This window comes from Perca flavescens, chromosome 8, assembly GCF_004354835.1.
Source record: "Perca flavescens isolate YP-PL-M2 chromosome 8, PFLA_1.0, whole genome shotgun sequence".
In the NCBI taxonomy this organism is placed as follows: domain Eukaryota; kingdom Metazoa; phylum Chordata; class Actinopteri; order Perciformes; family Percidae; genus Perca; species Perca flavescens.
Genome location: NC_041338.1, coordinates 7,046,134 through 7,060,782, shown reverse-complemented (window position 1 = coordinate 7,060,782; position 14,649 = coordinate 7,046,134). Strand labels below are relative to the sequence as shown.

Below are 14,649 nucleotides of genomic sequence, written 5' to 3'. Positions count from 1 at the left end.
GTTTAATTTAAATTCACTCAGAGAATTTCGCTAAGAGGAAACTAAAAAACCAAACACTATAGCATATTAAAATTATTGTGAACAGTAAATTCACCACTTCTAAGCAAAAGGGAGAAGATAACGTTATATTGATTCCTGACCGGGCAAAGCCTCTCTTCCTTCTTGCAACAGGTAAATGTAGCTCTGAAGTGGAAGTACACAGTCAGTACTATACAGTTGAGTTGCATGTTGTTTAGGTCCTTTGTAAGTTATTTCTGATTACAGTGGGATAGAATTGTAACATTCAATATTTCACATATCTAAACATCATAAATCTACAGCTGTTTGTGACCCTTTCACATCCCATGCAGTTGCCTAGCTTCCCTAATGGAAAAGTTTGCTCTTGTTCTTCCCCCGAACCAGTGTATTTCAAAGTTGTTTCTGAACGTGAGTGGCCGCGGCTTGGGTATTTGACGCAACTATGCCATGGCAGGTGTATTGCTCAGGACCCAAGGAAGCACAGTGTGAGCATTAAGTTGAGTGTATGAGCGGTTCTCGAGAAAGCTGCAAGCGCCAACACCACAGGCCAAGCAATCGGCCTGTTCCAAACAGACATGGTGTGAACGGCCACCTCACTTGTGAGATACTGTAAATAATACAAAAGATCTAAAAATTAAAAATTACATCTATTCTACATTATGCATTTAGAATTCAATCTGTAAAACTCTTTTAAAGTAGCAATATCTTGAACACTGCCATTGTATTCTATTTTCTATTATACCATGGTCTGGGTGAATACTTGATTCTGATTGGCTGCAGAGTGTCCATAAGAAAGTGTTATAGGACACCTACTAAAGGAGTTCCATTTAAACTGACTGTTTACTGTTCTAAATTAATGCGCTACATTAAAACAAAAAGAAAATGTGAATCTGTCATTTCCGACACTGTGTTGTGCTTCAGTGCCTCGTCCTCTTAACACCACAGGATGGCGCTAACACACAAGCTGCAAGACGTAAGTTGCACTGCCCCTCTTCACTGACTTTTTTTTACAGCGAGTAACGTTATCTCATCCCGTTCACTGTTCAGGTCGCTTCTTCAGGCTGCGGCCAACAGTAACGTTACACATAGCAGGTAAAATTGTTCGTAAAAATCAATATTGTTTTGGGAACCACGACATGGCTGGATAGCTAGCTTGTCTTGATGTTAAACATACTGTCAAATTATTTGTACTGATTGCCAACTGTACACAATGTCATTGACTTTGGATCTTGCTAGCATAGCGTTAGCTTTCTGGCTCAGAGCTGAGCTAAAGGGTTCTACGAGCTGAGCGGACTACAAATATCTCCCGTTGCTAAGGGTGGCAAGTCGTATCTAAGGTCCTTTCTATTCCCTGGAGCAGTGACCAACATTTGCATTGCATAAGAATCTTATGGGATGGGAATGATTGTTCCAGGTATTAGCCAAACCCTCAGGCGTAGCCAGGGAAACGGAGTTATCATTTGGAAAAACTTTAGATTTTGATTGTAAAACGTATTAAAATATGAATTCTGTGTATATGAATTATGAAAATGTAGGTATTAATGGACGACGGCGAGGCGAGAATCAACTGATGCGCACCTTCCACTCGTCGGGCATAAACCCTAGGCTACATTATTTTAGTAGAACTGACATAACATCTGTTTTAAAATAGGATATTGATAATTCATGTTTACCTGAGGTACAGTCTGTCCCTTGGTGACATACTCATTTCCCACCTTCACTCTGGGATAGCACAGAGCCTTGAGCATGTCAGCGGAGTTCAGACCCAGCAAGTAAGCAACCTTATCAGCCTCTGCAAATAGTTCAAAGATTTCCATCATGATGAAAACAGAAATGAGTGTGATTAAGAATTTAATTACTGTTGTTTCCAATCTATTCACTTTGAGCTGACATTAAATACTCACCCTCTGTGCCATCAGGCTCAGCCTGTTCTTCACGCTGCTTCTGCTTGAACTTCATGTTACCATGGTGGAGCACAGCACCAGTCATCCTGTAGATGCTCATCTTCTCTTCATTACTGAAGCCCAGTATATAAATGGCATTCTGGGTTCAAAAGAGGTTGACACAAAACATATTCACTTTAGAAATATGTTTTGTGAGTCTTTATGTTGCATTTAATTCCATTTAAAAAAAAATATATATATATACATATATATATATATATATATATATATATATATATATATATATATATATATATATATATATATATATATATATATATATATATATATTTTAAAGTGAAGAACACTCACATCCGTGGCTTCCAGCTCAACTTTGTCATCAATGCTGGCCACAGTGATCTGACCCATGCTACACATGGGGAAGTCGTAGGGGTTGGTGGTGATGAGTGCCATATCTGGAGATGAAAAAAGGGTGAAATCATCAGAACATTTGTTTCATATAAAAATAGGTTAAACAATGTGCTCTCAATCTCCATACCAATCAGCTCAGGCATGTGGCCGGTCATCATCTGGAAGAAGATGTGGTAGCCTCTTTCATCAGAAAGCTGGAATGTCACTCTAGACTTCTCCAGCAGATTTCATACAGAAGAACCCTGAATTGTACTCAGCATAAAGTAACATACCTTTGATGAATCCCTCTTTACTCCACCAACTGCGATTGTTGCAAAGTACTGGATGACACGCTTGGTGTTCACAGTATTTCCATCACCAGATTCTCCACTAGGTATAGAAACAGACTTTTAAGAATTTGATCAAGATATTTAACTATGTTTATCAAAGTGTACAAATGTTAATGTAACAAACTCACGTGATCAAGACAGACTGGTTCTCCCTATCTGTTAAATAAAAACCAAAATAATTTACTATGTTTTACTGCAACAGAAACCCAATATACTGATACATTGTTTCGGTTACCTTACCAGTAAGCATGAACTGAAAAGCGTTGTCAGAAACAGAGAAGATATGGGGTGGAGCCTCCATACGCTTCTTGCCTCTATAGGCAGTTACACATTCAGCATCGTACACTGGGAGCCACTTGTAGGGGTTCACAGTAACACAGAACAACCCAAAGTAGGTCTGAAAGTGATCATAGAGATTCAACAGTTACCTTTATGTTACCTACAAGTTTAGCAATTCACAATAGTTCTCTTTTCTCATTAGGCAGATTGTCTTACGTAGATCATCCATGCTGCATTACGCTCTTTGAGGTTATACAGCACAGAGGCTTCATTGAGATGGGTCATTATGGCCATGTCCTCAATCTTGTCATACATGGGAGGGTTCATTGGATGGACGTCAGCTTCTTTCACCACCCTTTCCTGGAACAGTACATTTTTCACAATGAGAACTGATGATATTGATTCTCTCAGTTGACTCTGACTTCATGATACTAACCTCCTTAGTGGTCAGGACTTCGACAGTGACTTTGTCACTATCTTTCTTGAGAATTTTTGCCTTCAAGTACAGCTCCTTGACATTGGCAATGTAGCAGGCAGTCTTGGCATCAAATGGTGCAGTTTGAGCCTCAATTCTCTCCTTCTCTGGCTTGCGAAGGTAAATGGCAGCTTTGCCATAAACGGCCATCTCTGCGTCCGTACTCATGGTGCCAGCTGATGTCTGTTAGATAATTATAAAGGAACTGCCATCTTAGCCTAATTTTAAGTCCATGCAATTAAATAGCACTCAAACTTAACATTCTGGTCAACAGTAAACATATCCGAACTGAAACCACGTCTATGTGTATCGTTACAGGTGAGCTTTGACTTCAAAGTGATTCAATCCTTTTCAGACTTAGTTGTTACTGAGAGTAAATGCTAAAATATTGTTAACTTTGTACAAATGCTTGGATGAATAACTGCGGAAATTCAATGATTGATAAATAATTTGCACATGTATTACGCTCACAAAGAAAAATTTAACATTTAAAAGTTTCCTTACCTGATCTCCTCTCTGTCAACAGTGTTCACCAATCCTGTTCAAAACCGTTTTTGTTGTTAGAGTATGTGTAAAAACAAGTTTCACTCAACAAATGTTTCTATTTACATAACTTATTTCTCAAGTAATATTAATAAAACTAAGCTTAAGAAGGAAGTTTTTCCACAAGCAGGAACTCACAACTCTTTAGTGCCACACTGTGTACACAAGTAGCTTTTATATTAAACTCGGTTATGATTATACAGCAATGGTTAAATGTAAAACATTTGGTATTCATACCAAATGTGGTAAGACAGATTTATAGATTGAAAATGTATGATCTGATGTTTCATTTAGTGTGGCCAGGTCTTGATTATTGCTTGCTCATAACATCAATACAAGTTTCTTGTAGGCTATTTTTAAAGTATAAGTTATATAAGCTTTTTTGGTAACAATTTATAATAACTACACACTATAAAGCATTAGTTAAGTATCAGTAAATACTTAATTAATCATTTATAAAGCATTGTTACTACATTATTAGACCGTATGTAATTCATGAACACAGTTATACATGTTTCATTCTTGATTAATAAGCAACTCTATAATGGGTTTAATGATTATGTTTTCATACTTTATTAATGGTGATTTACCCTTTCTAAATAATGAATTACATTCAATTACAAAGCCTTACATTTTGAGGGAAATTTGACAACAAGTTACTATTCATTCTGCAGTTGCATACACACAAGGATCCCAGAGCAATGCTGCAGTTGCATACACGCAAAGATCCCAGAGCAATGCAACTCTATCTCCATCATTACTGCATGATGAGAGAGCTGTCAAGAGAATGGCCGAAATACACTTACAGAGTGGTAATTATTTGCAATCTCCCAGAGATGTCTGAGTTGAGAAACGCAGACAAGCGTTAATTTCAAATGGATTGAAGAGTCGAACATTAAAACTTTTGACAAAATGATTTCCCAATCTGTTCGACCGGTCGCAGGAATACTCAATACATACCAAGTGTTATCAACATCTCCAGGAGTGATCCTCTGGATCCCATATCCATATCCAAAAGTATGCTCTTGCCACAAAACCCCAAAAATGTATTTTGGAAATACCCCACTGATTAGAGACAATGCTGCCACTCAGCACCAAATTGAATCGTTGTGTGACTCCTTCCAAGAATAAGATGAGTGCACAAAAGAAAGATTTGTGATTGTGCCATATGATGGCAAGCCATTTGTTGGCCAGATCTGGGTGATTATGGAGATGAGATACAAATCCATTGCATGATCAAGAAAGGTGAGAAGAATTCATTTGTCTGGTCGGACAACCTTGACTGCATTTACTTTTCATGGCAGGAGATAATTAGTATCATAACTGAACCAGAGCCAATACACCTTGCTGCTCGACTCCAACAGGTTGATTGGTTTAACGATGATGTCCAATCAGTAAATGCATTGCTACCAACTTTAAGGTGGACCTATACATTTTGAAGTATACATACATTGTGAAGCATCTGATTAGAAACAATTCTTGAAATTGTGATTAAAAATGAAATTAAATAGACGCATAAATTAAAGATTTTTACAGTGTTCAAGTCTTAAAGGTATTTGCACCATCAAGGAGTCAAAGTGCTTCTTGTTGATGAAAAAATATTTTATTTGAGACGGTTAATATTAATATTATTTTTATCAAAACAAAAAATGTCTTTCTTCTTTAATGCAATAATTGTCCTATAGTGTGACACACATAAAAGAACCAAAAATGTCTGTTTATCTTAAAATATCGTTAATAAATGAGAGATACAGACATCACTCATCATAAATTTGTATAATTTAAAACAGTTTTGAAAGGATGACAGCAAAGTCTATCTCACGTTTATTGAAACAGTTCAAGTCCAAGTCATGGGAAAAAACAGTGTTATTCAAAATTTTCTATAATGTTTTGTTATTATTTTTCAAGAAGTTTTCTTTCTCTTTTCACGCTGTAGAACACATTTCCAGTGCAGTTCAATAGAATGTTCAAAAAACAGGTAAAGAATTTACAAAACTAGTGACCCCTTACATTTTCTCAAAAAGAATTCACATGAATGTGTATATTTTTTCTTCAAAAACTATGTTTTACAAAAAAATATTTTTTAACTGCATATTTATCAACCACGCTTAATAGTCTTCCATACTAGAGACCTCAAATATTACAGATGGTTACATCAGGTATATTTTTTTGGTCATTGTTGACTTTTTTGAAAGATTTTTTTTGGCCTTTTTTAATTTATTAGATAGTAATAGTAGATGGGAAAGGGGGGAGAGAGAGGGAATGACATGCAGCAAAGGGCTGCAAGTCGGATTCAAACCCAGGCCGCTGTAAGGACTCAGCACTATATGGGGTGCTCTCTCTACTACATGAACTAGAGGTCGCCCCCACTGTTGACTTTAAAACTGTCACCACCCTATAAAATAAAGTATGCATGTTGTGTACTTTATGTTGTAGCCAGCCATTCCAATAACAGTTGTATAATTATTTTTTAGCTGTGTCACACATTATCTAAATCTCAGAGGACATGGTTGGACCAAAATAACAGACAATGCTATTTAAAGTCAACAACTATTTTATTGTGTTATATTTCACATCATATTATATGATTAGAAACAGCCCATTAGCTGAAGTGCTTTACTCAGCTGCCTCTTTTCCCTGGAAGAAATGAAACAATTAATACATACAGTGGTTATGCACCTACATACTGTAAACCTCATACTCTGTAAATGTTTTGGCTGTCGCTAATTATATGAGGCTTAAGGGAATCATGGTAATTTTTTTCAGTCATGAAATAAATTAGAGTAGGAGGAATTTCATTTGGTTACATTTTCATTAAGCTGATGTGTGTGTATATGTTTACCTTGCCAGAGTCACGGCTCTTCGCTCTCAGCTTGTTGACCTGGGACTCTGCGATGTCAGCGCGCTCCTCAGCCTCCTCCAGCTCATGCTGCACCTTCCTGCACTTGGACAGATGAGTGTTGGCCTGCTCCTCCTGAAAAAACATAGTGATTGACATTTTTGAATCTCCTAAAATACCAACGGTCTACTTTGTGTGCAATAAATCTGCCACAGTATTAAGCTTTTAATGTTGAAAATCTATATACTGTCCTTACCGCCTCCTCAGCCTGCCTCTTGTAGGCCTTGACTTTGAGCTGCAACTTGTCAACTAGATCCTGCAGCCTGGCAACGTTTTTCTTGTCCTCCTCAGTCTGTTAAACATGTAATAAATAAAAAAGTTTTTTGTTATAAGAATGTTAAATTGATTTGTATGTTAACTATCAAAGTGACTGTACCTGATAGGTGAGCTCTTTCACTCTCCTCTCATATTTGCGGACACCCTTAATGGCATCTGCTCCGCGTCTCTGCTCAGCATCAACCTCTGCCTCCAGTTCACGCACCTTCAATGAACAATGAGGAAATAAGTACCCATCTTTTCATACAAAAGTCTTGCTTTAGCTCTGAAATTTCTTAACATGACTTTCATACCCTGGACTCAAGTTTCTGGAGCTGCTTCTTGCCACCCTTCATGGCCAGGTTCTCAGCCTCATCCAGGCGGTGCTGCAGGTCCTTAACAGTGACCTCCAGGTTCTTCTTCATCCTCTCCAGGTGGGAGCTGGTATCCTGCTCCTTCTTCAGCTCCTCAGCCATCATAGCAGCCTAGAGGAGATAGCATAAAATGCCAGTTAGAAATATCTTGGAAAATTTGAAAAAGTAAGACTAAATGAAATGTAAACCTACATCAGTGATGGCCTTCTTGGCCTTCTCCTCTGCATTCCTTGCTTCCTGAACAGTGTCCTCTACTTCACCTTGGACCTGGACCAGGTCAGACTCAAGCTTCTTCTTGGAGTTCAGAAGGCTTGTGTTCTAAAAGGCAAAAAGAGATTTAGGCACTTAAGTCATCACATGACATGACATATTTTCACATGTTATTTGAATTGTCATTAGATTTTTGAAATATTAAAGAAATTATTGGGCTCATTCACCTGAGAGTGCAGAAGTCCAACACGCTCACTGGCATCCACCAGCTCCTGTTCAGCAGTTTTGCGACTTCTCTCTGTCTGTTCCAGAGCAACTCTAAGTTCCTCAATTTCTGCTACCATCAGACCGTTTCTGCGATCCACCATAGCAGCTTGTTCCTTGAATTCCTCCTGGGCTCTCACAGCATCATCAAGGTGCAGTTGTGTATCCTATTGAAAAGAACACCAGAAAAGTATTTACATGAATGCCAAAATGTACCTGCACTGTCCATGGTCTCTGCAACAACTCTGTGTAACAATTCTGTGTCTAACAATACCTTCAGCTGTGCTTGCACATTCCTCAGCTGCTTCTGGGACTCAGCTGCCTGGCGATTGGCGTGGCTGAGCTGAATCTCCATCTCATTCAGGTCTCCCTCCATCTTCTTCTTGATTCTCAGGGCATCGTTCCTGCTCCTGACCTCAGAATCCAGATTGCTCTGCATGGAGTCAATCACCCTCTGGCTGTTCCTCTTGATCTGCTCCATCTCCTCATCTTTCTCTGCCAGCTTCCTATCCACCTCACCCTTAATCTGGTTGAGCTCCAGCTGGACACGCAGGATCTTAGACTCTTCGTGTTCCAGAGTTCCCTGATGATATCAAAGAATAAAATATTGATATCTGCCTTCATACCTTTTAAATTATATTTTCTCAGAAGATCTCCCCAGAAAAAAGTACCTCAGCCTCTTCAAGAGCTGTCTGGATCTCAGCCTTCTCGGTCTCCACCTGCTTCTTGGACTTCTCCAGCTCATGGATGCTCTTGCTAGACTCACCAATCTGTTCAGTCAGATCTGAGATCTCCTCTGCAGAGAGATACATGTATTTCATATTGTTAAGCATTAAAAAAAAAAAAAAAAAAAAAAAAAAAATATATATATATATATATATATATATACTTTTTTTTTATTAACATGTGTTAAATACGGTATAAGAAATACATGTGTTAAATACAATTTAACTGTAACATTAATTTGGAACTCACGTTGCAGGTTCTTATTTTCACGCTTCATGGTCTCCAGCTGATCCAAAGATTCCTCATAAGAGTTCTTCATCTTGAACAGCTCAGTGCTGAGAGAACGAGTCTCCTTCTGGGCTCCCTCTAGCTCTGCTTGACCCTCCTCATACTTCTGTTTCCACTCTGCCAACACCTGAAAATCACCATTAATACAGTTCAATTGGTTATGTAGCAATATGAGGAAAAATAAAAATATCTTTCATTGTTTATGTGGCCAAGTCATATAAACAATGAAAAATATATTTATTTTGCAAAGTTTACAATGCTACCTTGTCCCTGAATAACACCATTAATACAGTTCAGTTGGTTATGTAGGAATATGATTTATATATATACACTCACCTTAAAGATTATTAGGAACACCTGTAAGATTTCTCGTTAATGCAATTATCTAATCAACCAATCACATGGCAACTGCTTCAATGCATTTAGGGGTATCGTCCAGGTTTAGACAATCTCCTGAACTCCAAACTGAACCCTTGATGCTAGAGGTCAGAAGAGAATGGGCCGACTGATTCCAGCTGATAGAAGATAAACTTTGACTCAAATAACCACACGTTACAACCAAGGTATGCAGCAAAGCATTTTTGAAGCCACAACACGCACAACGGATGGGCTACACCAGCAGAAGACCCCACCGGATACCACTCATCTCCACTAAAAATAGTAAAAAAGGGGCTACAATTTGAACGAGTTCACCAAAATCGGACAGTTGAAGACCAGTTGCCTGGTCTGATGAGTCTCGAATTCTGTTGAGACATTCAGATATTAGAGTGAGAATTTGGCGTAAACAGAATGAGAACATGTACCGTCATGCCTTGTTACCAGTGTGCAGGCTGGTGGTGGTGGTGTAATGGTGTAGGGAATGTTTTCTTGGCACACTTTAGCCACAGCCTACCTGAGCATTGTTTCTGACCATTTCCATCCTTTTATGATCACCATGTACCTATCCTCTGATGGCTACTTCTAGCAGGATAATGCACCATGTCACAAAGCTTGAATCATTTCAAATTGGTTTCTTGAACATGACAATGAGTTCACTGTACTAAAATGTCCCCCACAGTCACCAGATTTCAACCCAATAGAACATCTTTGGGATGTGGCAGAATGGGAGCTTCATACCCTGGATGTGCATCCCAAAAATCTCCATCAACTGCAAGATGCTATCCTATCAATATGGCCCAACATTTCTAAAGAATGCTTCCAGCACCTTGTTGAATCAATGCCATGAAGAATTGAGGCTGTTCTGAAGATGAAAGGGGGTCAAACATGGTCTTAGTAGGGTGTTCCGAATAATCCTTTAGGTGAGTATATATATATATATATATATATATATATATATATATATATATATATATATATATAGTATTGTTTGTATGGCTTGGCCACACAAAGGAAACAATTCCTACCTTGTCAAAGTTCCTCTGCTTCTTGTCCAGGTTGGCAGCCAGCCCATTGGCCCTCTCCACATCAATCATGAGGTCCTCCACCTCACTCTGGAGCCTCTGTTTGGTTTTCTCAAGAGAAGCACATTTGGAATTCACCGCCTCAATCTGCTCCTCAGCCTCCTGAAGACGCTGAGCCAGCTTTTTCCTGTTTAAAGAAGGTAAGATTTGTTTCCCATTATAAACTATGAATTTACCTGAAACCTTTGTAACAAGAATCTGAAAAGTGAGTTCTTAACATTATGTAACAGTTAGGAAAATCATTATATGACATACATAACAACACATCATAAGAAATTGCATTTCAGAAGGTGGAGCTTGTATTACATTTAAGGACTAGACGTTTATGTCGTCACCACAACAAATATTCTTTTTGAATTTAGCCCACAGATGTAACACTGGTGTTATGCCCACACAGGGAATGTTGCATTGTGGTTTGTCTAAAGACTTAATATTGTAGGTGTAGTGAGTATTTTTCAAAATAGCAAGTGTTGGAAAAGGAGGGTAAATGTATAAATAGCCTAGTCTTATATTTGAGCCATTAGGGTTACAACTTGTTTTTAAGGATCTGAATGAACATACTATATGAAAGCAGACCTGCAAAAGGTTTGTTCCAAATTAAAATGCTAAACAAAAATGTATTGGTTAATTGTATTTAATGCAAGTATTGATACAAGCAAGGAATTTTCAGTTGATTTATGCTAAAATGCTACACTTCAATTGTTTGAATGTTACTCACTTGGATTCCTCAAGCTCCTCAGTGCGCTGGATAGCATCAGTTTCATACTTAGCTCTCCACTGAGCCACCTCACTGTTGGCCTTGGACATTCCACGCTGCAGCTCAGACTTGGCCTCTTGCTCCTCCTCAAACTGCTCCCTCAGCAGATCACAGTCGTGGCGAGCTGATTGCAGTCCATGGGCAAGAGCATTCTTGGCCTGGTGTATAACATATAATAAAATTGCCAAAATTCGTAAATCCCAAACTAATAATAAAAATACACACAGGGGCGTCGGACTGGAGGGGAAAATAGGACTGAGTACCCAGGGCCCTCATGTGAGAAGTGCCCAAATAGCTGCTAGAATGAATAGCTGTGGATGCAGGGAGGGGCCCATAGAGAATGCCTTTCTACAGGGCCCAGAATTTTGTGCTACGCCCTTGAATACACACTTTCTTAACGGTTTCTTACCTTAACTTCCTCTTCAATACGTCTTTTCAGCTCCTCAATCTGCTGTGTGAATGCCTGTTTGCCTCTGGTCAGCTGGGAGACAAGAGCTTCTTTCTCTTCAACTTGACGGCTGAACTCACCTTGTGTGAAAGATGTCATGATACATTAGTTTGTGTCACGTTTTTCAATAACATACACAACAGATCATTAACTGATAACTTGGAGATACCATTTTCTGTCAGGAGACGTGCTCTCTGTGAACTTGTGTCATTGATTTGACGGACATTTTCATCATTTTTGGTCTTCAGTTCACTGAGTTGGTCCTCAAGAGTACGGCACATCTTTTCAAGATTTCCCTGAGGAAAAGAGGATGAGATCAGTGATCAGGATTTATCTTTAATATTAATTACCTAATTTATTACCCAAATAAGTATACCTCTTCAGGTAATAAAATAGCATGTAATGCATTGTGTACCTTTGCTTTAGCAACATTCTCCATGTTGCTGGAGAGGTCATCAATCTCCATCTTGTATTCACTCTTTTCCTTCTCAAGCTTCTGCTTTACACGCTGGAGGTTGTCGATCTGCTCTCCCAGCTCAGCAACGCTGTCAGCCTGCTTCTTGCGAAGAGCAGCAGCAGTGGCTTCATGCTGCAGAGTGGACTCCTCAAGATCACGACGGAGCTTCTGGAACTCAGCTTCACGCTTCTTGTTCATCTCAATCTGAGCAGAAGTGGCACCACCGGCCTCCTCCAGCCTCTCACTGATCTCCTCAAGTTCCCTGGAGAGGTCAGCTCTCTGCTTCTCAACCTTGGCACGAGCAGCACGCTCAGCCTCAATCTCCTCCTCCAGTTCCTCAATACGAGCCTGTTGAATATAGATGTGATACACATTTTAGTTTTTTTTTAAGATTTTTTTTGGGGCTTTTTCCTTTTATCATGAAAGTGGATAGACATGAAAGAGGGAGAGACATGGGGCATGACATGCAGCAAAGGGCAGCAGGTTGGATTCAAACCCTTACTTTTAATACACAAATTGGAAACATTTGCAAGAATGGTTTCTGTAAAACCATATGTCACCTGGAGCTCCTTGATCTTCTTCTGAAGCTGAGCACCCAGTGACTGCTCATCTTCAACTTTGCTAAGGAGCTGACTGATTTCAAAGTCCTTCCTGTGAGAGTTATAGATAAAGTACATTGGAAGAGTTAATGCAGTTGACCACAAGTTTTAAAAGAATGGTTGTTGTACATTTCAAAAACTACGTTACTTTTTGATCTTCTCATCAGACTGCTGCTTCTCATTCTCAAGATCCATGATGGATTCCTGGGCCAGTTTCAGATCACCCTCAAGCTTTCTTTTGGCTCTCTCAAGGTCCATACGGAGCTTCTTCTCTTGCTCCAGAGAACCCTCAAGCTAAGAAATAAGATGAGTTTTTAACCATCACATTCAAGAAGAATTCTCTTGCTTTGCCAATCCAGGAGACTTTGTAAACTTACATCATCCACTTGCTGCTCAAGCTTGGTCTTGGCCTTGGTCAGAGTGTTGACTTTGTCTTCCTCTGCCTGCAGGTCATCAAGAGTCTGCTGATGAGCCTCCTGAAGGGCTTTCTTTTCCTTGGTCAGCTTAGCAATGCTCTCATCCTGAGAGGCCATCTCCTCAGTCAGGTTCTTCACCTAAATGTGCAAAAAAGATCTTGTCTTTTAACAGAAATACTTATATTCTTACTTAATCTGATAGACAGATTATTATTTACGAACCTTGTTCTCTGTGGCATGTTTCTCTTTTTCCACTTTGGCCAAGGTAAGCTCCAGGTCGTCAATATCCTTCTTGAGCTCAGAGCATTCATCCTCCAGCTTTCTCTTTTTGGCAGTGAGCTCAGCATTGCTTTCCTCTTCATCCTCCAGTCTCTCAGTTGTCTCTTTCAGTTTGGCCTCCATCTGAATCTTATTCTTGATAAGTCCCTCACATCTCTCTTCAGCATCATTCAGATTTTCTGATTCCTAGTTCATTTGTATGAACATAGAAGTTGATTTGAGTACATTAACTGTTAACACAACCAGCAGAAACAAATCAAACATGAAAAAGCAGAACTGTCTGTTAAAAGTTTACTTACAGATGCTACTTGCAGCTGCAGATCATTCTTCTCCTGCAGAAGGGACACCATCTTCTCCTCCAGTTCCTTCTTCTTGGCAAGGGCAACAGCCAAGTCAGTTTTCATCTTATCATAGTTCTCCTTCATACTTGCCAACTCCTTCTCAGTTTCAGCAGTCTTCAGCAGAGGCTTGATCTTGTAGTACACCTTCATCCATGGCCAGTGTTTGACATTCATGAATGAGCGGATATTGTATTCAATGGTATATATGGCTTCCCTAAGGACAAGAAATAGGTGTTATGGACAATATTGGTAGTGTTTTTAATAACATGATTCAGAATAAGCTGTTTTCAACATGCCTCCTCTCCATCATCTTCATAAACTCCTTTCTCATGAGGAAACCACGGCACAAACCCTGAGTCATGGTGACCAGAGTTGCCAGTTTTTCATCTCTCATCTCCTCAAGGACACCCAGCAGACCGGCCTTGAAGAACACCTGATCAAACACAAAATAAAAATGAATGTAGGATGAGCTCAAATAATAAATACTTTACACCCCGGAAAAAAAAAAATGTTCACCTACCCCACATGGTTCAGAGGTTCTAAGGCAAAGGTGTTTTTTAAATGGCCACATGCATTCCGCTCTGGCTCTATAATAACAATAAATCACTTGTTCCTTGGCACCAAACTCTACAATCACGTAAGTAGTTTCTAGATATTCACTTTAATATAATAACATATATAATACATTCATAGTTAACAGAAAAAAACTGGACTGAACAACCTAACCTACTTGGTCATTATTTGTCAGTAAAATAAGGAAAGCAAAGTGTTTACCTTGGTGTGTCCGAATTTGTATTCTTCATGATTAACATCAATTGACCCAAGCAGCTTCTCTGAAGCCTTCTTGTTGTCAATGAACTGGCCCTCGGGGATGACACTGGCATTCAGTACCTTGTACCTTTTTTTTATAAGCAATT

General features: G+C 39.1%; 2 protein-coding genes across 7 annotated transcripts in view; both read right to left on the bottom strand.

The window, feature by feature from the left end:
- LOC114559750 (myosin heavy chain, fast skeletal muscle-like) overlaps window positions 1-14,649 on the bottom strand; it is a 63,756-nt gene that overhangs the window by 27,300 nt on the left and 21,807 nt on the right. The window lies entirely within an intron of this gene.
- Window positions 1-14,649, bottom strand: part of LOC114559751 (myosin heavy chain, fast skeletal muscle) — a 48,722-nt gene that overhangs the window by 27,300 nt on the left and 6,773 nt on the right. Inside the window, exons 18-39 of one of the 6 annotated variants that reach the window (XM_028584596.1) lie at window positions 14,507-14,630; window positions 14,029-14,165; window positions 13,691-13,946; window positions 13,335-13,577; window positions 13,074-13,250; window positions 12,845-12,990; window positions 12,658-12,748; window positions 12,056-12,445; window positions 11,810-11,936; window positions 11,602-11,720; window positions 11,154-11,350; window positions 10,379-10,562; window positions 8,937-9,102; window positions 8,633-8,757; window positions 8,236-8,544; window positions 7,925-8,128; window positions 7,680-7,805; window positions 7,428-7,598; window positions 7,235-7,339; window positions 7,055-7,150; window positions 6,802-6,933; window positions 6,574-6,596 (exon numbers count right to left, since the gene is read on the bottom strand). The exons of 1 other annotated variant lie outside the window; for it this stretch is intronic. In XM_028584596.1, the coding sequence (XP_028440397.1) occupies window positions 6,576-6,596; window positions 6,802-6,933; window positions 7,055-7,150; window positions 7,235-7,339; window positions 7,428-7,598; window positions 7,680-7,805; window positions 7,925-8,128; window positions 8,236-8,544; window positions 8,633-8,757; window positions 8,937-9,102; window positions 10,379-10,562; window positions 11,154-11,350; window positions 11,602-11,720; window positions 11,810-11,936; window positions 12,056-12,445; window positions 12,658-12,748; window positions 12,845-12,990; window positions 13,074-13,250; window positions 13,335-13,577; window positions 13,691-13,946; window positions 14,029-14,165; window positions 14,507-14,630 (3,646 nt within the window). In that variant the 3' untranslated portion in view covers window positions 6,574-6,575. Of the gene's footprint in view, window positions 1-2,605; window positions 2,703-2,790; window positions 2,819-2,902; window positions 3,060-3,157; window positions 3,302-3,377; window positions 3,600-6,573; window positions 6,597-6,801; window positions 6,934-7,054; window positions 7,151-7,234; window positions 7,340-7,427; window positions 7,599-7,679; window positions 7,806-7,924; window positions 8,129-8,235; window positions 8,545-8,632; window positions 8,758-8,936; window positions 9,103-10,378; window positions 10,563-11,153; window positions 11,351-11,601; window positions 11,721-11,809; window positions 11,937-12,055; window positions 12,446-12,657; window positions 12,749-12,844; window positions 12,991-13,073; window positions 13,251-13,334; window positions 13,578-13,690; window positions 13,947-14,028; window positions 14,166-14,506; window positions 14,631-14,649 lie in introns of those variants that run through there. 4 more of the 6 variants (XM_028584593.1, XM_028584591.1, XM_028584592.1 and 1 more) reach the window with 4 other exon arrangements.